The 24001-nt window shown below is 45.1% G+C and overlaps 1 protein-coding gene across 9 annotated transcripts in view; it reads left to right on the top strand.

Moving 5' to 3' along the window:
* Positions 1-24001, top strand: part of LOC118398320 (sodium bicarbonate cotransporter 3-like) — a 73983-nt gene that overhangs the window by 15201 nt on the left and 34781 nt on the right. For 5 of the 9 annotated variants that reach the window (XM_052470606.1, XM_052470602.1, XM_052470605.1 and 2 more), the window contains exons 2-3: positions 14745-14826; positions 17811-17957. In XM_052470606.1, coding sequence (XP_052326566.1) covers positions 14745-14826; positions 17811-17957 — 229 coding nt within the window. Of the gene's footprint in view, positions 1-3353; positions 3571-5037; positions 5080-8013; positions 8274-14744; positions 14840-17810; positions 17958-24001 lie in introns of those variants that run through there. The other 4 variants (XM_052470608.1, XM_052470607.1, XM_052470609.1 and 1 more) reach the window with 3 other exon arrangements.

Here is a 24001-nt window from a genome sequence, read left to right on the forward strand (position 1 = left end):
TTCACATTCACACAGTCACGGTGACAAGCACCAGTGTTCAATGCTCAGCGAATTTAATTTAAAATGGTAGCCCCCATTCTATCAGATACTGTAGACTATACAATAACTGACCCTTTACACACGCACACAAATACAGTTTATTGGTCTAACATGTTAAGCTAAATCAAAACCATGGATGACGGTAATTGGCCAGCCAAATGATCACGCTCTCCGTAATATATATTAGAACTGTCGGCCATTGCGAGTGTACCCATAGGAGCAAAGCAGGAAGTAAAAGCAGGAAGTGTCCCCACTGTTTGTGCTGTGATTTGTTCATTCAACTGAACTGATGCAATACATTCCATTGCATGAGCCACATCAGTTAATATAATTTTAATGAACATTCTACATTACCATGGAAAGTATTGCATCACAATACCAGGCAGCCATTGCGAGTGTACCCATGAGTTTACCAGTCAAATTGCCAGTGTTAAAGGTTCCACGCCCATTTTATTAATTATATTTCTGTGTGTGCTGTTGCATTGTGGGGCCTTGCCTAGGCAACCAAAGCGTCATTTGCTAGTTTCTTGTTTCAGCAAGGAGCAACAAAGTATCATCACGTTTTTAAGAGTCCATGTTACCGTAGAAACAAACTCCCGTCTAGGACTGTTGTGGTGACCGTATTACCGCCACACCGGCAGTCATGAGTCATGGCCACAATAAAATTCCAAGTGATCGCTGTTGAGTCACGGTAATCTCCTTTTATACACTCTGGACATGCGTTGGTAGTTCCCAACTCGCTAACTACCATCAGGTCGCTAATGGCCTGGTACTCAGGGTTCTATTGTCCCAATAACCACAATGACATCAATGTCAGTGCAGTTGAAAATCACATCAAACACTTATCATCAAAACAGTATCATGCCTTTAAAACTCACCTCACTGTGATGGTCAATTTGGAGAAAGAAGTTGAACAGCAGGTTGAAACAGTGTAAAACATGGTTGTTTGTGGATGTTGTTTCAAAGCCAAACAACAAAATGGACAGCGCTTTCCAAGGTGATGATTCATTCAAAACCCCATAAGCATATTAGAGCTTATTAGGCTAATGAGCCCAAGCACGAAAGAAAAGCCTGAATTAAAATGGATGATTGTGCTATCATACAATGCATAGCCTACCGCATATTACACATGGCAGAAACACATAAAACAAAATTGATTTAAGATGTCTTTGGCACATAATTTGTCTAGCTTCTATACTTCAAAATTACACAAATTCGAGTGATCGCCTTTGAGTGTGGACTGTATTATTGTGCATACTGGATAGACCTTACGCTACACTCCAAAATGTCTATCCATGAGTTGGGGAGAGAACTAGCCCTAGGCGATGTTTTTTGTTCATTGATTGTGCAGGGCGGCTTACAGTTAGACTACAATTAGTGAATTTGTATTTGATTTTGAATAGACGAGTAAAAGATAATTAATTGGGTGACACATTACCCTTTAGCTATACAGAATATTTAAAGTTGTAGAAACATCTCAAGGATGATCAATGGAAACAGGATGCACCTGAGCGCAATTTCGAATCTCATAGCTAAAGCTCTGAAGACTTAATGTAAATGTGATGTTTCAGTTTTAAAAAAAAATACATTTGCAAACATTTCTAAAAACATTTTTTTTCTCGCTTTGTCGTTAATGGTGTATTTTGTATAGATTTATGAGGATTTTAAAATTATTTTTAGAATAAGGCTATAATGTAACAAACTGTGAAAAAAAGTCAAGGGGTCTGAATACTTTCCGAATGTACTGTGTATACAATACCAGTCAAAAGTTTAGACACACCTACTCATTCAAGGGTTTCTCTTTATTTGTACTATTTTATACATTGTGGAATAATAGTGAAGACATCAACTATGAAATAACCCATATGGAATCATGTAGCAAACAAAAAAGTATTAAACAAATCAAAATATATTTTATATTTGAGATTCTTCAAAGTAGCCACCCTTTGCCTTGATGACATCTTTTCACACTCTTGGCATTCTCTCAACCAGCTTCATGAGGTAGTCACCTGCAATTTATTTCAATTAACAGGTGTGCCTTGTTAAAATTCCATTTGTGGAATTTCTTTCCGTCTTAATGCGTTTCAGCCAATCAATTGTGTTGTGACAAGGTTGGGTGGCATATAGAAGATAGCCCTATTTGGTAAAAGTCAATATTATGGAAAGAACAGCTCAAATAAGCAAAAAGAAACAACAGTCCATCATTACTTTAAGACATGAAGGTCAGTCAATTCGGAGAATTTCGGAAGTTTCTTCAAGCGCTGTCGCAAAAACCATTAAGTGCTATTTATTATACCAGGTAAGTTGACTGAGAACACATTCTCATTTACAGCAACAACCTGGGGAATAGTTATAGGGGAGAGAAGGGGGATGAACAGGCCAATTGTAAGCTGGGGATGATTAGATGACCATGATGGTATGAGGGACAGCTTGGGAATTTAGCCAGAACACCAGGGTTAACACCCCTATGATAAATGTCATGGGATCTTTAATTACCTCAGAAAGTCAGGACGGACACCTGTTTAACGTCCCATCTGAAAGACAGCACCCTACACAGGGCAGCGTCCTGGGGAATTGGGATATATATATATTTTTTAGATGAGATGAAAGAGTGCCTCCTACTGGCCCTCCAACACCACTTCCAGCAGCATCTGGTCTCCCATCCATTGACTGACCAGGACCAACCCTGCTTAGCTTTAGAAGCAAGCCAGCAGTGGGATGCAGGGTGGTATGCTGCTGGCTTTGATGAAACTGGCTCTCATGAGGACTGCCACAGGAAAGGAAAGACCCAGAGTTACCTCTGCTGCAGGGGATAAGTTCATTAGAGCCTCAGAAATTGCAGCCCAAAAAATGCTTCACAGAGTTCAAGTAACAGACACATCTCAACATCATCTGTTCAGCGGAGACTGCATGAATCAGGCCTTGATGGTCAAATTGCTGCAAAGAAACCACTACTAAAGGACACCAATAATAAGAAGAAACTTGCTTGGGCCAAGAAACACGAGCAATGGACATTAAACCGGTAGAAATCTGTCCTTTGGTGTGATGAGTCCAAATGTAAGATTTTTGGTTCCAACCGCTGTGTCTTTGTGAGACGCAGTGTAGGTGAACGGGTGATCTCCGCATGTGTGGTTCCCACCGTGAAGCATGGAGGAGGGGGTGTGATGGTGTGGGGGTGCTTTGCTGGTGTCAGTGTCTGTGATTTATTTAGATTTCAAGGCACACTTAGCCAGCATGGCTACCACAGCATTTTGCAGCAATACGCCGTCCCATCTGGTGTGTGCTCAGTGGGACTGTCATTTGTTTTTCAACAGGACAATGTCCCAAAACACATCTCCAGGCTATGTAATGGTTATTTAACCAAGGAGAGTGATGGAGTGCTGCATCAGATGACCTGGCCTCTACTATCCCCCGATCTCAACCCAGTTGAGATGTTTTGGGATGAGTTGGCCCGCAGAGTGAAGGAAAAGCAGCCAACAAGTGCTTAGCATATGTGGGAACTCCTTCAAGGCCATTGGAAAAGCATTCCAGGTGAAGCTGATTGAGAGAATGTAAAGAGTGTGCAAAGCTGTCATCAAGGCAAAGAGTGGCTACTTTGAAAAATATAAAATATTTTTCTATTTGTTTAATGCTTTTTGGTTACTACATGATTCCATATGTGTTATTTCATAGTTGTGATGCCTTCACTATTATTCTACAATGTAGAAAATAGTATAAAGTAGGTGTCCAAACATATGACTGGTGCTATATATATATGACTGCGGTGTCTGGTCATCATATAATGTTATGACGGTTATTTTATTTCTTGACATGCTCATAAACATCATGATAATAGATTTCCATAGGCACTAGGTATATTTTAAGAGGCTTTGAACTGGTAATGAACCTTGGAATAATCTGCTTTTCTCAAGTGTAAACGTTGGCTTAGTATAGCTTAGCCTATTTGATGCCTTGTATCCGGTGAATGTATTAAACGGATTCAGTCTCTAGCCTCCCCAAGTCCCCATCACAATGAACAGTCAACAACAGTAGTTATGCAGCCCACTGAGCCCGGCCCAGCATCATCACTCCACCTAGTCCTGGCCCGCTATCAAACCCCTGTCTTTATTTCCTGGCTCACCTCTCACTTTTATTACCGTTCACCCATCAAGAGACTGTCAGAGAGCTAATTGCCGTGGAAATCCACGAGCAGCAGAAGAGAAGTCGGTTACTTGCCAAATGGCACCTTTTTCCCTATGCTGTACACTACTTTCAACTAGGTTCCATAGGACTCTGGTCAAATGTAGTGCACTATGCAGGGAATAGGGTGCCATTTGGGACACAGGGGTCAGGTCATCAGGCAGGTGCTCGCTGTTCTCCCAAGGTGGTATTTCAAACAGGAGAGAGGCGATTATGGTAATGTGTAGGTGGTGTGAATCTCAATGTCATCGTAAGACAGTCACATGGAAAGGATTGGAATAGATCACTGCTGCAGTTCCCCCGGCCAGTGTGATGACTCTTGAAATCGATTATGGATGCTATCTCGTGAGGGGTGAGATGGAGACCCAAAGGCCATACTAATGAGTGTACAAAAGATTAAGAACACTTTGCTAATATTGAGTTGCACCCACCACTTTTGGCATCAGAACAGCCTCAATTCGTCAGGACATGAATTCTACACAAGGTGTCGAAAGCGTTCCACATGGATGCTGGCCCATATTGACTCCAATGCTTCCCACAGTTATGTCAAGTTGGCTGGTTGTCCTTTGGGTGGTGGGCCATTCTTGATACACACGGGAAACTGTTGAGCGTGAAAAACCCAGCAGCGTTTCAGTTCTTGACACAAACCGGGGCGCCTGACACCTAGATGAAGGGTATGCCCCGTTCAAAGGCACTTCATCTTTTGTCTTTTCCATTCACCCTCTGAATGACACATACGGAATCCATGTCTCAATTGTCTCAAGGCTTAAAAATCCTTCTTTAACCTCTCTCTATACCCTATATCTACGATGATTGAAGTGGATTTAACAAGGGATCATAGCTTTCACATGGATTCACATAGTAAGTCTATGTCATGAAAAGAGCATGTTTTGTATGTGTGCACTCTCTTTTTACAGGTAGACTAGCTGTGTGTGGTAGACACGTTTTTTTTCAAGACGCATGTCACTTGTGCTGTGACTGATATGTAAAATACAATTTGTTCCATTTTAATTGACTCTTGTAAGACTTTTAGCGAGTCCTAGTTTATATTTAAAACACTGCAAATGTGTGTGTGTGTGTGGTGTACCTCTGTGTGTCTGTATCTGTATCTGCATACGTGCTCTTCATGAGAATGGGGGCTCAGTGCAAGAGGGGCTTGCATAGTTCAGTGGAGAGAGGGGTCGGAGCAAAAGGGACCCCAATGTCAGAGATATGTGCTCTGTGCATATCATGTTCCTATCCTCCTACTGTGTGTTTAACATCCATCAGCTCTCTCCGCTGCTTAGCAGCAGTGTTTCTTTGTGATTGGTGGGATATCTCAAATTCTGGTGTTGCATTTAAAGCCGTCAAATACACTGATATTCTTATTCATCACTTACCAACCTAGTACCATATAGGTCTTAGGGCTGGGCAATATGGCATGACCCTAGGATGTCTTTCCCCATTCTGATTGTTTTATACAGTTCAATCAAATTTCAACCAAAAGTTGATCTAATTTGAGATCATTTCCACACTGTCATGTAAGGGCTGCACAAAAATGTTTTTGACCAAATATTGCACTTGCGATTTGACTTGCAATGTAGATCAAAACACTTGGGTGAACTGTTGGGCACATTGAATACAGTGCCATTTGACATGACAATGGATGGCAAAGCTAGGGAGGCGTTCGTGGAATTAGAATACTAATAGGATCTTTTTGGATGCGTTATTGTGACAGGGTAGGAACCAAAGTGTTGGTCAGCGTTTCCCAGGGGTTTGGAACCCTATAATCTTTGGCTACATTAAATGTTTTCTCTTACTTCATGTAGTCAACATATTCATGCTTTGCCTGTTCCCCTCTCATTTAGAAAAAAACATGCTGATTTAGGCCTACACCAGCACTGGTATCAGGCTTTATTAGCTAGCTACGCTTGCTCTGACTCAGTACATTTAGTAGCTAGCTACCTAGGTATCGATAAGCATTAGCGGCTAACACAATTTATTCGAGCCATAACTTGCTAAGAAAAGACGAGCTAGCTGTTTGCAGACGGTAAGAAACACAAACTAATAGTGTAGTTATAGTTATAGAACACTTGCGGATTCATATTAAGAAGTAAAGTGGAAAGCAGCATGGTTGTCAACATACTGATGCATCTGCTCCGTTGAACATGCAGACCAAAGAGTAACTCTGAGGGAACTGTCTGCATATGACCTTGTGATCGAGTAACGACAACTGCGCTCCTTGAGTGACAGGTGGTGGGGTTTGGTGAGCGAGAGAGAGACGACACAAGTAGCGGAGTAAACTATAAAAGCGGATTGGTGTATCCGATTTAACAAACAAACGTTGAAATACCATTATGGAAGGTAAAGTAAAAACCCAAAGCAGTCCCTGTATACTGTATAGCACCCGGCCCTAATAGGCGTATTTCTATTTTATTAAGAATTTCTGAAATAACCTGTCTGTACGGACTGGACAAGTGCAAGTGCAGGCAAGTGCTGCTCTGATGGTTTCTAAACCATAACTGAGCGGTCCAGTGGACAGCACACCTGGTTTTACATAAATAAAAGCCAGAAACACTAGAGAATTCTACTTATAGCAACCTTACTTTTCCCCTCTTTTAGCCATACAACATGTCCCCGTATCCAACTTAATCGAGCCAAACTCCTCAGTATAGTAGATCTAAGCCAGCAGAGTTCTGGTTCACCCTGTGGTATTTTTTTTGCATCCGTTATGGAGGCTCAGGCAGGTCAAAAATAGCCTCCTCTCCCAGTCACAATACCTCATGTGGGGCTGAAATAGATTGAGAGACGTGTCTGTCCTCGTCGAGAGGGTGGGAGGGGGGCATAGGAAACAGAGGGGAATGGTGTAAAACATCACTAATGAGGGATAAAAGGCTTTGTATTGGAGGAAGCAGAGTGGTGCGCTCTTATTAGGTTTGGTTGGATTCCGGTCACATATCAAGTGTAATTATGATTATCAGTATAGCACTGATAAAAAAATTACCGTTTTTAATTGGACTTTGGGACCAAGAGGTTGTCGCTATGAAGTGTGAACGTTTCTGTTAGGCAGTGTTGTTGCTACAAGGCGTGAAATATGAATACATTTTTGGAACGGTGTAAATGGTCCTTTTGTCTAGTGCTCTGATGTACTGCCACGATCATTGGGCTCATAGTATTGCTTTATTTATGACGTTTCAATAGCCTGTCACAGACATCTTGAAGATTAATTTATTATCCAAAGCCACCTTATTAAAACTTAAAAGATGTTCTGCTGCATCATAAGTTCAGGGCCCCGTTTCCCAAAAGCACTGTAAGGCAAAGTTCATCGTAAGAACCTTCACAGGAGCATCGTTAAATCTCAGAGCTGTTTCCTAAAACTATTGCTCTTGAAAACGCTTGTTATTTACCAAACCCGTTTGCCTTCCAGACCAGAACAGCGAAGTGCGTTGTTAGAAAATGTTTGGCCTTTCCGTGTCATTTTATACACAGAAGTAAGATCTCCGCTAAAGATAAACATCTTGATTTGTATCTGTCATTCTGTGACTGCCGATAACTTCAGAATGAATATGACTACATATACAATGATGCCGATTTCTTTGCATATGTTAATAACAAGTTTATGATAAATGTATGTTTCAATGAAAACCGAGATGACTGTATTAAAATATAAATACAGTATAGGCTACATAGACCCAGGGGTTGGAACCGAATCAGGAAACAGTACCAAAAACTGGAGGAACAGAATCAGAACCTAAGTGATCTATACTGTAGCAGAACCAAGATTTTAAAAGCATGAGAACCGATTAATAGCGCGTTACTTTCCGGGCATTTTTTTCAGTCCCACAAAAAAACAAAGCTCCTATGCAAAGCCCTCTCTCTATCACTCAGAAACGTATTCCAGTGTCTGCCTGCCAGCTGAAAATCTTTGTTCGTGTGTGGGCTACCTGCCTCTCTCCTTCCGAAGCATAGGATATTGTAGCCTACTGTAATTACAGAAGAATGGATTCACTTTTTCAATGCTAGTGAAGGATACTATAGCTATCATGTTTCACATTGGATTTATTAACTACAAAAAGGTAAGCGTGTTTAGTTCTGGTGCCGCTCTGCACACACATGCTTGCTTTCGCTCTAGTCCAACGTTAAGCCAACTCTCGATTGTTCAAAGACATTCAAAGTTCCTCCATAGAAGCCAATCCTCTGTAGGTATAATTCCGTGAGCCTAATTCAAATAATGCATGTCATAACAAGATGCCAAGCGCTTCAAACCAAGCCTCCTCATCCACCCTCTCTTGCTTTCTCCCCACCTGCAAAAATCACATCTCTCGCCCTATATTTGTCTGTCCATCGTGCATGTAAACAACTATAGCTTGCCCGCTCCTAAACTGCTCTAATCAGCACTGATTGGTGAAGTAAATAATGTCGAGCTAAATGTATTTAAAAAATATATATTTCAGAGGTTTAAAAATGAACGATATAAACTGGTACTTTTTTGGTTCGAACCGGTTCAGAACTTTATTTTGCAGGTCGGAACAGTAGAACGGAACGAAAAGAATAGTGATTCTGTTCAGAAATAAATTATTGGAATATAATTACTGTTCCAACCCCTGTATAGACCTATACATTTAAATTATATTAAAATCAATACCATGTACATCCAGTTGAGTTTGATTTAGCTATTTGTACATTACTGTCTGTAATTTTTGCCTCCAATATATTTAATGATGCTGTAGCAGGCTCAAGGGTGTGGGGTTTCTGCGTCACCAAGTTCAATAACAAAACATGCACCAGTAGCACAACTAGAATGCAAATGGAAAGTTTTAGGGATTTTTGTACACTGGGGAAGAAGGGGGAATTCACTAATTACTTCACAGTCCACAAGCTGTTCTCGTTGTCCGTTCCGTTCTCCAGGGGTAATCCTGATTAGTCAATATCTTGTCGGGAACGCCTACTCGGGAGAACAGCATAACCAACTCACGTGCGATTCCCTTGGTGGCCATGGTGCGCAGGGGAATGGCTTCCGGGTACCTGGTGGCATAATCCAGAATCACCATATTGTATTGGTGGCCTCGGTTGCGCTTGGGTAGAGGTCCCACCAGATCCATTGCATCCTGCTGAAAGGAACTGAAATAATGGGTAGGGGAATTAAGGGACTGCGAAAATTGTGTTTTTAGAGCCACCTGCTGGCACTCCGGGCAACTGCGGCAGTATTCTTCCACTGCTTTCTTCACCCCTGGCGAGTAAAATCGTGCCTTGATCCTGTCTAAGGTCTTTCCCACACCTAGGTGAGCCCCAAGAAGGTGGGAGTGCACCAACTGCAGGACAGATGGTACGAAGGGATGGGGCACAAACAACAACTCCAGATATTCGTCATTCTTCTTCACAACCTGATATAGCAACTTCTTCTTTATAGAGAAATGGGGGTAGGTTATTTGACTTACCCCCTCCACAGGCTCTCCGTCCACTACGGTCACCTGATAGAGAGCGCTGGCCAAGTTGGGATCCTCCAGTTGGGCCGTGCCGAACCGACTCACTAGAGAGACGGGCTCTGGTGCCACCTCATGATCCATTGGGAACATGTCTTCCAGACTCGCCATCTCTCCATCCACTCTGACTTCAGAGTCCCCCTCTGAGAGGGGATCGGTTGATGCCTGGGGGTCCACTTCCTGGAATCCACACATCCGGGCATCCCTCCTTCTGGTGTCCCTCCCACTTCTCAGGTTTCCTCCTCCCTTCTGGTTCCCTCGGTTCCCCACATCTCCGAACATATTGGTCCACAGTTGGCGAACAGCAGGAAATCCCTTCCGACATGGACCTGCACAGGCAAGTTTGGGACGACTCCCATTGTTCCCGTGTGTTGTCCCTTTGTGGTCTGTAGGTGGAGGAGTGTGGTAGGGTAGTCCTTGGTCTCACCGTGTATGCATGTGATGGCCACGGTGTCAGTCAGTTTCGGGACTGGGCGAAGTCAGGTTGAATCAGGGTCACCAAACTCCTGGAGTCCACAAGTGCCGTGGTGTCCTTTCTGTTGGCTCTTACCGGGGTGACAGGGGAAGTACCACTCTCCTCAGCACAGTATGCCCTCAGTAAGCCGCAGGGACACCCGGTGGCTACCTCACCAGCTGAGGCCGAAGGCCTCGGGACATCGCGGTTTGGACAGTTCCAGATGATGTGTCCCGGCTCGCCACACTCGTAGCACTTCCTGCTGTCCAGGTTCAGGAAGAGGCGTCAGGCTCGGGAAGCTAGATGTTGGCATCCCCCCCCCCCCATCCTTGGCTGGGGTCCCGGCATGGTCCTCCTTCCTTTTTCGCTCCATCGGGCGAGTGGAGGGATCCGCCTTCTTGATTGTCCACTGCGCAGGACCTCCAAGGCCACCTGTTGACCTTCCACATGTCCCACCAGCTGATCTTCACTCTGCGGGTTAGCTTGGCTGGATAACGTTTTTGCTTGGAACAGGAGAGAGCGTATAAATGTATCTATGACCACTTTCTCGATGGTCGTGAGCGTCAGGAGTTCAGCAGTTAGCCAGCTCTTGGCCAGCCTAATTAGATCATGCATTTGCGATCGTGGGTTGCTGTAAGATCATACGCCCAATCGTGGAATCTTTGTGCCTTGCTAATCAGGGTGTAACCATACCGGCGCAGGATTTCCTTTTTCAGCCCCTCGTAATGCGTCGCCTGGTCAACCGTCAGATCCTCATCGGTCTTCTGTGCCGCGCCTGATAGGAAGGGTGCTAGCAGGCTGGTCACATTGCTCATGGGGCCATTTCTCCCTAGCCGCCGACCTCTCGAAGGCTTGGATTTCGTCAGCCTCTGTCAGCCTCAGTATAAACCTGGGACGAGAGACTGCTGCGCCTGCTGCTATGCTGGTCTGGGCGGCTGTCAGCTGGCTGAGTTCAGCTCGCAGGAGAGCGGTCAGCTGACGCTGTTTCTCCAGCAGCTCACCGATGCATAGCCTGCTGTGCTATGTTCGCCTCCAGGTCTTGGCTGATTTCTTTTGATTTTCTCATGATGTCAAGCAAAGAGACACTGCGATTGAATGTAGGCATTGAACTACACCCACAGGTACACCTCCAATTGACTCAAATGATGTCAATTAGCCTATCAGAAGCTTCTAAAGCCATGACATCATTTTCTGGAATTTTCCAAGCTGTTTAAAGGCACAGTCAACATCTGACCCACTGGAATTGTGATACAGTGAATTATAAACAAAATCATCTGTCTGTAAACAATTATTAGAAAAATTACTTGTGTCATGCACAAAGTGGATGTCCTAACCGACTTGCCAAAACTATAGTTTGTTAACAAGAAATTTGTGGAGTGGTTGAAAATGACTCCAACCTAAGTGTATGTAAACTTCCGACTTCCGACAACTGTAACTGGCCTACAACAGTTTTTCTATTAACTTTGGTCTTCAGGCAGAACCTCCTCTGTTCCACTGCACCAGAGATATGTATATAATCACGAGATGCTCATGTCTCAAACCTAACAATTCGGGCTGGGACGATGCCAGTATCGTGATACTCAACAAAAAACGAAGCAGATTGAACTTCTTCTAATGTTGGAAACAAACACCATTATGTTGTCATCCAGACTCATATTTATTTATTTTCCGAGCTGTAGTGCACTATATCTTACATACAGCAGGTTTTTAAAGGACCAAAGAGTTTGGTCTGCCTCGTGTTTACATTTTTGCCATAGAAAAAATATCCTGACTTCCCTACTAACAATGGGAGTCGTCGTCCCAAAGGTGGAAAGGCAGGCGAAAAGCTTAAGTCAAAAATAAGGCAGAATATCCCCTGTTTATAGCTGATTTATGGTCAAGCCGATGTCTGTATTGCCTGTACAGCATTTACTGCGATGCTGCCTCTGCAAAAGTCAGGGTATTCATAATTATTGCGCTTCACGGAGCAGGACTGTTGTTAAGGAAGTTGTCAAGGAAGTGAGTTTGTGTTTATACAGGACATACCGCCCCCACCTACCAACAACCAATCATGTCAATACAGAGCTATGTGGAATTTACGTAGCCCTCCGTATACGTAGCACTTGTTACAGCTTTTGGGACGTGCACAGCGATGCGATATGGGGCTTGATTTGGACTCCGCAAACATACAGAAGCTCTGCAATTGCATCACACCCTCCATACGGAGCCTCCAGACAGGATAGCTGGATCAAGCATAAATCAGCTTTTACCTGCAATGCCAGCCAGGCAGAACCTTCCCTGTTCCACTGGACTGCCAGCCAGCTAGGCCAGATAGAACCTTCCCAGTTCCACTGGACTGCCAGCCAGCTAGGCTGAACCTCCACTGTTCCACTGGACTGCCAGCCAGCTAGGCCAGACAGAACCTTCCCTGTTCCACTGGACTGCCATCCAGCTAGGCCAGACAGAACCTCCCCTGTTCCACTGGACTGCCAGCCAGCTAGGCCAGACAGAACCTTCCCTGTTCCACTGGACTGCCAGCCAGCTAGGACAGACAGAACCTTCCCAGTTCCACTGGACTGCCAGCCAGCTAGGCCAGACAGAACCTCCCTTGTTCCACTGGACTGCCAGCCAGCTAGGCTGAACCTCCCCTGTTCTACTGGACTGCCAGCCAGCTAGGCCAGACAGAGTGCAGCTTGCATTATTGAAGCCCCAACATGCATCACGATCGGTGTAACTCCCACAGTTCAAAGTCAGATGCTGAGCACTGCTGACTGTGCTGGTTAAAGATAGACTCACAATGCATAAAGTAAACGGCAATATCGGGTTCAATTCAGCAACTCAGACCGTTTGAGCATGTTGGCTAACTCCACTGCTTTGGTCCTGTAGCTACCACGTTGTAGCAGCGTGAAGCGCACCCGTGCACATGCGCAGATACTCTGTGTGCCTGTGTGAGAGCAAAGTGTGAAGTTCGCGCTCATTTGAATATGTGCATTGCTACTCGTACCAACATATCGCTGAGACTCTGTTTAATATTACATTATTTTAAAGCCCATCTAGGAACGGATGTGTGTGTAACTCCCAAAGTTAAAGTTACTGAGCATTGCTGACAGTGCTGGTTAATATTATGTTATTTCAAAGTCCATCTATGGACTGATGCTGCAAATTCGGCCAAGCTTAAAGGACAGTGTTTTTTTTTTACAGAATCTCTATTTTTGCTGAAAGGACGCACATGCTTACACACTAAAAATGATTGCTTGAGTTCAACAAAATAAAATCTATAATTGCAGATAGTTTGGAATGACACAATTTCACGTGTACAACATTTAGAGACCCGCATCACTATACCGGAAGCTTTGCTGTTTCTGAAAGGACGTATTTGTGTGTTTTTTGGAGCTTTGTCCGTGCTTTCTGCGCGCCCACATACTGCCGAATGAGCCTGAGGAGGTCTATCACTGGTGGGGTAAGTTTCTCAAAACCAAGTCAAATCACAAAAAAGTGTCTGAACACTTCTATAGCATGGCATTTTACATCCCAAAATAGAGATTTGGTTGAAGAAAAACAAATGTACTTGCCCTGACTAACGATAGGCCTAATTCAATGTGTCAATGTTTGAAACGGTTCCTTAAAAAATACACTTTATTATTAAATTGCCCCGTTTCCGGGATTGCCGCTTTTTGCATCCCTGCATTAGTACATTTATGCTAAATGATACATCAACTTACTTACTCTTGCCAAACGGTGATTTATGTTACCTTATGCTTGTACTGTACCAGTACAGGTCCATGAAGAATACTTAAAGCAGATATCGGCCTAATCCACTAGTGTAGGGATTTTCGAATCATACCCTGCAAGTTCTGGAGCCCGCTGGATTTCTTGTTCTACCTGATAATTAATTAATTACACTCACCTAGTATCCCAAGTCTAAATCAGTCCCTGATTAGAGAGACTTTAAAAAAAAAATTTAAGCAGTGAAACTGGCTTCGAGGTCCAGATTTTAATTTGAGGGCCCTAGTGTCTCTCCCCACGAACACTCACTGAAACATCCTTGTGATAAAGTACCATTACCTTTCCTCCGGAGGATGACAACACCTTCATCCTATCCGATAAGCTACATTTCCCCCTCGCTTCGTTAGGACCATCCTGATCTCACGAGCGTATGGTCTTCTGTTTTGCTACACAGATTCAGTTAAGTGAAACGAAACGAGAGCACAGTGTTCTGGATGGTGGGACCAGGCTAACATTTCCTAGCCCAGGTGCAGGAAGGAATACTGTCAAAGATGCCTATTCCCGGGGACAATATATTATAGTAGCCTTATTTTTCCCTGAACCCTGAAATCAAATTCAAACACGCTGAAATGGTGTGTGTGTGTGTGTGTCGAAGCAGCTTGTTCTCTGCGAAGGCAACAAAAGCTGCTGTTCCACACGTTGTTCCTTGAGTATCAGACAAACAGCCATCTAGTTGGTGATTTCGGTGGTAAACCTAGACTAATGGTTGGATGTGCTGTTATGCCACTCTGGCAGTCGTCTAAAGTTATTTTTGTTGATATGCCTCTGGCTCAGTCTTGGTTTCAACTGTCCGTTTATTGGTCCATTAAAGGTCCGACACCTCTTTTCCCGTCTCTGTCTCTCAGGGTCTTGACGAGGAGGCCATCGTTGACCTTGGGAAAACCAGCTCCACCACCCACACCAACTATGAGACGGAAGAGTTGGAGAGTAAGACCCTACAGTACAGCCCTACCCACTTACTGTAACGTTGTGTATGTCTAGTCCTGTGTGCATAGTGGATGTGTTGGAGTGGTGTACAGTCAGGATTGGGGTCAGTTCCACTTCCAATTTACTTCCTGAATTGACTGAATTGATATTGAATTGACTCCAACCTTGGTATCAGTAAGTGTGTGTGAGTGTGTGTGTGTGTGTGTGTGTGTGTGTGTGTGTGTGTGTGTGTGTGTGTGTGTGTGTGTGTGTGTGTGTGTGTGTGTGTGTGTGTGTGTGTGTGTGTGTGTGTGTGTGTGTGTGTGCGTGCGTGCGTGCGTGCGTGCGTGCGTGTATAGCTACAGTATGTGTGCTTTCCTTTGTTACTGTTGTCTACATGCCTGTTTAGTTGTCTCCGGGCGGGTGCTTCCTGTCCACATATAGGCCTAGAGACGTGCTGTGAATAGAAAGGACAGGTGTTGCTGAGTTCTTGGCAGATTAAAGCCAGCTCCAGCCTGGCTCTCCACTCCTGTAGCGTTCCAGAAGGGTATGTTCATTAGCCAGGCGTACACGAGCCCACAGGAATATTGTAACTGTAATTGAGCCTATCTGTCATGTACAGCTTTATTCAGGTCCAGCTGGAGACTCCTTGTGTTTAAAAAAAAAAACACCTATAGGGCTCTATAAAAACAATTATGTATAATTATATCACAAAGCCTAGAGTTTTGGTTTCAATTACAAAATAAGGATTTCCAATGGGATGAAATGCCATGCTCGCGGGGAAAAATGTCTGAAATGATGTCCTTTCAACCAGAAACTGGTTATGGGATGATATTGACCAGTTTTGTCTGCAGGGATAATATCGGCTGTGGTATTGTAGTGTCATATCACAGAAAACTATAGTACATGTGTCTCCTTAACCCCAACATTCTCTGGTTATCTAACTTTGATGAGCCGCAAATTGGGAGATTAGGACATGATTAGCTGTCCACATGGCCTCTGAGTATCTTGGCTGTCTAGGTTACAAAGCTACCTTTCTCTATCTGAGCTGTACATTCAAGGGGATTTCAAACAGGACCTGTGATTATCTCTAATTACTAGGTACTGAGCAAAGACAACACATACCAATACTTGGCCCTGGCAGAAAAAGGCTGCATATTTCATTTGAGGTTGCAGCGCAGAATACGGAATGGCTGACCAAGAGAGCACTAAAATAGTCAGCAGGCTCTTTAGGGTCATACAAATCAGTATGGTGAGTCATTTGAAACGTGAAACATCCACAGTACGTGCTCACAGACATTCACAGTGCATTTTTCCAGGATGAGGACAGTATTTTAGTTTATTTTAGAAAATAACTGTGTTCCCTTGAAAGTGAGCTGGCAGTGAGCCAGCTGTGATTGAGAGTGGTTCCATCTCCTGGGAACGAGGCCGAGAGAGGAGAGGCTTTTAACCCTTTTGATTGAAATCAAATTATCACAATAATGAAACAATCCGCATCAAAATGGGCTTAGGTCTGTTTCAGCTAGAGTATATGTTTTGCACGAGCTGCGTCTCATTCCGCCGATATTGACCTCCCGTGTTTGTCGGACCATGAGACATCCCGTAAATCGGTCTTACGAAAACGTCTGTCGTGTCCGAACGGTTTAACCTACAAACTATTATGACGTGTCTATGGATACACGAACATGTCGGTGGTTTTGCTCTACGACCCCCCACAAGCATCACAGGACTCGTCTGAAGGTTTAAAAGAAATGAATGGACGTATACACTGAGTGGACAAAACATTAAGAACATGACGAAGGCTGACCAGGTGAATCCAGGTGAAAGTCATGTTCCCCCATTGATGTCACATCCACCTCAATCAGTCTAGATGAAGGGGAGGAGACGGGTTAAAGGAAGATGTGTAAGCCTTGACACAATAGAGACATGGCTTGTGGGTGTGTGCCATTCAGAGGGTGAATGGGCAAGACTTAAGTGCCTTTGAACAGGGTATTGTAGACATACCAGCTTGTGTCAAGAACTGCAATGCTGCTGGGTTTTTCACGCTCAAAAGTTTCCTGTGTGTATCAAGAATGGTCCACCACACAAAGGATATCCAGACAACTTGACACGACATGGGCCAGCATCCCTGTGGAACTCTTTCGACACCTTGTAGTGTCAATGTCTTGATGAATTGAGGCTGTTCTGAGCGCAACTCAATAAAAGGTGATGTTAATGTTTTGTACACTCAGTGTACATTGACGTAGTTTAGTGCCTAAAAAAGGGTTTAAATATGTGTCAAAGTATTTTTCTTCTTATATCTCCCACACTTCAAAAGAAACTTCCTTTGGATATTCTTTTACTATTTTTCCATGTATGAAACTGTTATTCAATGCGTTTCTATGGGCTAATAGCAGTAAGTCTACCTAGACTCGAGGGTTAAAGGAAGTGTCAATTGCGGCTCACGTCCGGAGAGTGCTGCTAGCAACAACATCATTTCCACATGTATCTCCGATTCCTCCCTTGCCGTGTCTGTCGTGTGTCTCTCTCTCTCTCTCTCTCTCTCTCTCTCTCTCTCTCTCTCTCTCTCTCTCTCCCCCTTCATTATCTTTTCCCTCTGTTCTTGTATTTTCAGTCGCTGTATCCCACTAAAACACTCTATGGCTCCTTCCCTTCATCTCTTTCTCTTTGTATATTCATCTGATGGACTCATGTCTTTCTCTTATCCTTTCCTTCCTCTTCTCCCCTCTTGTCTTGTTTTCATTATTCCCTAACTTGAGAGTATCTCACATTTCAAAGTGCAATGGCTCGTCCTCCAAAAGTGACTATTGGCACAAAAACTAGGACATTTGCATGTCAGAGCAACAATTTTAACAATCCAGTGGAACAAAAGCTATAATGGAAAAAAGTAATAGCAAAAATAAACGAATGTGGTCTTTTCCTTCCCTATCTAAGTAGGTTATTCACAGAAAATGGAAACCAGGTAATCTGTCAATCTCTCTCTGGTCTGGTCTGGTTTGTCTTAGGCCACAGGGCGGTCTACGTCGGGGTCCATGTGCCTCTGGGCCGGGAGAGCAAACGCAGGCACCATCGCAGAGGCCACAAACACCACCGCAAGAGGCGGGAGCGGGAGGAGGACCACGAAGAGGAGGACCGTGAGGACCCCACGTATGGTAACCAACTTCTACCTTAAAGTCCAGTAGAAAGCTGACTGTTAGAAATGTTAGTAGAGGTGCTGACTAAAGAAATAGTATTAAAAAAAAGGAAGGAAGGAAGGAAGAAAGTCAGACACTATATATGCTGACAACAATTTAATAAGTGAACCATTTTTACCCATTAGCTGACTGTTAGAAATGTTAGTAGAGGTGCTGACTAAAGGAATAGTAAAAAAAACTAAAGGAAGAAGGTCAGACACTATATATGCTGACAACAATTTAATAGGTTAATGTAGTGTCTTTCTTTTTTTTACACAATGAACTTCTGTTCCACCTTCCGTGGAGCTCCTCGTTCATCTCCTCATGCAATTGAATAAATGTGTGGTGGCACATACAGTGCATTCGGGAAAGTATTCAGACCCCTTGACTTTTTTCCACATTTTGTTTTACGTTACAGCCTTACTCTAAAATGGGTTAAATTGTTTTCTTCCCTCGTCAGTCTACACACAATACCCCATAATGACAAAGTAAAAACAGATTTTTAGAAAATGTCGCTAATTTATGTATATTTTTTAAACTACTGAAATGTAACATTTACATAAGTATTCAGGCCCTAGGCTGTGTGCTTAGGGTCGTTGTCCTGTTGAAAGGTCAACCTTTGCCCCAGTCTTGAGGTCCTGAGCGCTCTGGAGCAGGTTTTCATCAATGATCTCTCTGTACTTTGCTCCGGTCATCTTTCTCTCGATCCTGCCATGTCTCACATTTACATTTACATTTAAGTCATTTAGCAGACGCTCTTATCCAGAGCGACTTACAAATTGGTGCATTCACCTTATGACATCCAGTGGAACAGCCACTTTACAATAGTGCATCTAAATCTTTTAGGGGGGTGAGAAGGATTACTTATCCTATCCTAGGTATTCCTTAAAGAGGTGGGGTTTCAGGTGTCTCCGGAAGGTGGTGATTGACTCCGCTGTCCTGGCGTCGTGAGGGAGTTTGTTCCACCATTGGGGGCCAGAGCAGCGAACAGTTTTGACTGGGCTGAGCGGGAACTGTACTTCCTCAGTGGTAGGGAGGCGAGCAGGCCAGAGGTGGATGAGCGCAGTGCCCTTGTTTGGGTGTAGGGCCTGATCAGAGCCTGGAGGTACTGAGGTGCCGTTCCCCTCACAGCTCCGTAGGCAAGCACCATGGTCTTGTAGCGGATGCGAGCTTCAACTGGAAGCCAGTGGAGAGAGCGGAGGAGCGGGGTGACGTGAGAGAACTTGGGAAGGTTGAACACCAGACGGGCTGCGGCGTTCTGGATGAGTTGTAGGGGTTTAATGGCACAGGCAGGGAGCCCAGCCAACAGCGAGTTGCAGTAATCCAGACGGGAGATGACAAGTGCCTGGATTAGGACCTGCGCCGCTTCCTGTGTGAGGCAGGGTCGTACTCTGCGGATGTTGAACCTACAGGAACGGGCCACCGCCTTGATGTTAGTTGAGAACGACAGGGTGTTGTCCAGGATCACGCCAAGGTTCTTAGCGCTCTGGGAGGAGGACACAATGGAGTTGTCAACCGTGATGGCAAGATCATGGAACGGGCAGTCCTTCCCGGGAGGAAGAGCAGCTCCGTCTTGCCGAGGTTCAGCTTGAGGTGGTGATCCGTCATCCACACTGATATGTCTGCCAGACATGCAGAGATGCGATTCGCCACCTGGTCATCAGAAGGGGGAAAGGAGAAGATTAATTGTGTGTCGTCTGCATAGCAATGATAGGAGAGACCATGTGAGGTTATGACAGAGCCAAGTGACTTGGTGTATAGCGAGAATAGGAGAGGGCCTAGAACAGAGCCCTGGGGGACACCAGTGGTGAGAGCGCGTGGTGAGGAGACAGATTCTCGCCACGCCACCTGGTAGGAGCGACCTGTCAGGTAGGACGCAATCCAAGCGTGGGCCGCGCCGGAGATGCCCAACTCGGAGAGGGTGGAGAGGAGGATCTGATGGTTCACAGTATCGAAGGCAGCCGATAGGTCTAGAAGGATGAGAGCAGAGGAGAGAGAGTTAGCTTTAGCAGTGCGGAGCGCCTCCGTGATGCAGAGAAGAGCAGTCTCAGTTGAATGACTAGTCTTGAAACCTGACTGGTTTGGATCAAGAAGGTCATTCTGAGAGATATAGCGGTAGAGCTGGCCAAGGACGGCACGTTCAAGAGTTTTGGAGAGAAAAGAAAGAAGGGATACTGGTCTGTAGTTGTTGACATCGGAGGGATCGAGTGTAGGTTTTTTCAGAAGGGGTGCAACTCTCGCTCTCTTGAAGACGGAAGAGATGTAGCCAGCGGTCAGGGATGAGTTGATGAGCGAGGTGAGGTAAGGGAGAAGGTCTCCGGAAATGGTCTGGAGAAGAGAGGAGGGGATAGGGTCAAGCGGGCAGGTTGTTGGGCGGCCGGCCATCACAAGACGCGAGATTTCATCTGGAGAGAGAGGGGAGAAAGAGGTCAGAGCACAGGGTAGGGCAGTGTGAGCAGAACCAGCGGTGTCGTTTGACTTGGCAAACGAGGATCGGATGTCGTCGACCTTCTTTTCAAAATGGTTGACGAAGTCATCTGCAGAGAGGGAGGAGGGGGGAGAGGGGGAGGAGGATTCGGGAGGGAGGAGAAGGTGGCAAAGAGCTTCCTAGGGTTAGAGGCAGATGCTTGGAATTTAGAGTGGTAGAAAGTGGCTTTAGCAGCAGAGACAGAGGAGGAAAATGTAGAGAGGAGGGAGTGAAAGGATGCCAGGTCCGCAGGGAGGCGAGTTTTTCTCCATTTCCGCTCGGCTGCCCGGAGCCCTGTTCTGTGAGAGCTCGCAATGAGTCGTCGAGCCACGGAGCGGGAGGGGAGGACCGAGCCGGCCTGGAGGATAGGGGACATAGAGAGTCAAAGGATGCAGAAAGGGAGGAGAGGAGGGTTGAGGAGGCAGAATCAGGAGATAGGTTGGAGAAGGTTTGAGCAGAGGGAAGAGATAATAGGATGGAAGAGGAGAGAGTAGCGGGGAGAGAGAGCGAAGGTTGGGACGGCGCGATACCATCCGAGTAGAGGCCGTGTGGGAAGTGTTGGATGAGAGCGAGAGGGAAAAGGATACAAGGTAGTGGTCGGAGACTTGGAGGGGAGTTGCAATAGGGTTAGTGGGAGAACAGCATCTAGTAAAGATGAGGTCAAGCGTATTGCCTGCCTTGTGAGTAGGGGGAAGGTGAGAGGGTGAGGTCAAAAGAGGAGAGGAGTGGAAAGAAGGAGGCAGAGAGGAATGAGTCAAAGGTAGACGTGGGGAGGTTAAAGTCGCCCAGAACTGTGAGAGGTGAGCCGTCCTCAGGAAAGGAGCTTATCAAGGCATCAAGCTCATTGATGAACTCTCCGAGGAACCTGGAGGGCGATAAATGATAAGGATGTTAAGCTTGAAAGGGCTGGTAACTGTGACAGCATGGAATTCAAAGGAGGCGATAGACAGATGGGTAAGGGGAGAAAGAGAGAATGACCACTTGGGAGAGATGAGGATCCCGGTGCCACCACCCTGCTGACCAGAAGCTCTCGGGGTGTGCGAGAACACGTGGGCGGACGAGGAGAGAGCAGTAGGAGTAGCAGTGTTGTCTGTGGTGATCCATGTTTCCGTCAGTGCCAAGAAGTCGAGGACTGGAGGGAGGCATAGGCTGAGATGAACTCTGCCTTGTTGGCCGCAGATCGGCAGTTCCAGAGGCTACCGGAGACCTGGAACTCCACGTGGGTCGTGCGCGCTGGGACCACCAGATTAGGGTGGCCGCGGCCACGCGGTGTGGAGCGTTTGTATGGTCTGTGCAGAGAGGAGAGAACAGGGATAGACAGACACATAGTTGACAGGCTACAGAAGAGGCTACGCTAATGCAAGGAGATTGGAATGACAAGTGGACTACACGTCTCGAATGTTCAGAAAGTTAAGCTTACGTAGCAAGAATCTTATTGACTAAAATGATTAAAATGATACAGTACTGCTGAAGTAGGCTAGCTGGCAGTGGCTGCGTTGTTGACACTACACTAATCAAGTCGTTCCGTTGAGTGTAATAGTTTCTACAGTGCAGCTATTCGGGGCTAGCTGGCTGTTGATTACGTTACGTTGCGTTAAAAGAACGACAATAGCTGGCTAGCTAAACTAGAAAATCGCTCTAGACTACACAATTATCTTTGATACAAGGATGGCTATGTAGCTAGCTACGATCAAGCAGATCAAACCGTTGTGCTGTAATGAAATGAAATGAAAATGTGATACTACCTGTGGAGCGAAGCGGAATGCGACCGGGTTGTTGAGTGGGAAGTTAATTCGGTAGACGTTGGCTAGCTGTTAGCTGTTAGCTGTTAGCTAGCTAGCAGTGTCTCCTACGTTAAGGACGACAAATAGCTGGTTAGCTAACCTCGGTAAATTAAGATAATCACTCTAAGACTACACACTCTAAACTACACAATTATCTTGGATACGAAGACAGCAAAGACAACTATGTCGCTAGCTAACACTACACTAATCAAGTCGTTCAGTTGAGTGTAATAGTTTCTACGGTGCTGCAATACGGTGGACGTTAGCTATGTGGCTAGCTGCTGGGCAGTAGACTACGTTAGGACGACGAAATACGATAATTACGCAATTATCTTTGATATCTTTGATACAAAGACAGCTAAGTAGCTAGCTAAGAAGAAATTGCTAAGATTAGACAAATCAAACCGTTGTACTATAATGAAATGTAATGAAAAGTAATGAAAAGTAATACTACCTGCGGACCGAAGTGCGAATGCGACCGCTCGCTCCAACCCGGAAGTAGTCCCTGCCGCTGAAAAACATCCCCACAGCATGATGCTGCCACCACCATGCTTCACCGTAGGGATGGTGCCAGGTTTCTTCCAGATGTGATACTTGGCATTCAGGCCAAAGAGTTCAATCTTGGTTTCATCAGACCAGAGAATCTTGTTTCTTATGGTCTGAGTCGTTTAAGTGCCTTTTGGCAATCTCCAGGTGATCTGTCATGTGCCTATTTTTTTCGGAGGAGTGGCTTCCGTCTAGCCACTCCTCAGAAAAAGGAGTTGTCCTCCTGGATGATTCTCCCATCTCCACAGAGGAACTCTGGAGCTCTGTCAGAGTGACCATCAGGTTCTTGGTCGCCTCCCTGTCCAAGGCCCTCCCCGATTGCTCTAGGAAGAGTCTTGTTGGTTCCTGTAACGTGTACGCTAGGAGTCGGGAAGCAAGTCCAGGGAGTGAATTTAATAATCAATAAAACAAGAAACACAAGTAGCGTACCGACAAAAAACACAGGAACAGAATCAATAACACCTGGGGAAGGAACCAAAGGGAGTGACAGACATAGGGGAGGTAATCAGGAATGTGATGGAGTCCAGGTGAGTCTCATGGGGGCGCAGGTGCGCGTAACGATGGTGGCAAGTGTGCGTAATAATGAATAATCTGGCGACGTCGAGCGCCGGAGAGGGGGAGCGGGAGTAGACATGACAGTTCCACTGTGTTCTCGGGGACCTTCAATGCTGCAGACATTTTTTGGTACCCTTCCCCAGATCTGTGCCTCGACACAATCCTGTCTGAGCTCTATGGACAATACCTTTGACCTCATGGCTTGGTTTTTGCTCTGACATGCACTGTCAATTTTGGGACCTTATATAGACAAGTGTGTGTCTTTCCAAATCATGTCCAATCAATTGAATCATTTACCACAGGTAGACTCCAAGTTATAGAAACAGCTCAAGAATGATCAATGGAAGCAGGATGCACATGAGCTCAATTTCTAGTCTCATAGCAAAGGGTTTGCATACTTATGTAAATCATGTATTTCTGTAGTAGGCCACCATGGCCTAATTTGGATAACGAGTCAGTTGTGTAGCACTAGACATAATCATAACGTATTGGAATCACGTCAACTCAAAACAACTCCCACCCCAGCTGCTACCCTCAAGCATTCTCCCAAATAACATTTTGATTACTATTCTCAATTTGAATACGGTGTTGTATCATGCTTCCCAGAGGCAGAAATAGAACCCTGTGGTAGGCAGGTCAGGGTACCTGGCAAAGTCTCTCAGGCGCCTGTG

Source organism: Oncorhynchus keta, chromosome 19 (assembly GCF_023373465.1).
Source record: "Oncorhynchus keta strain PuntledgeMale-10-30-2019 chromosome 19, Oket_V2, whole genome shotgun sequence".
NCBI lineage: Eukaryota > Metazoa > Chordata > Actinopteri > Salmoniformes > Salmonidae > Oncorhynchus > Oncorhynchus keta.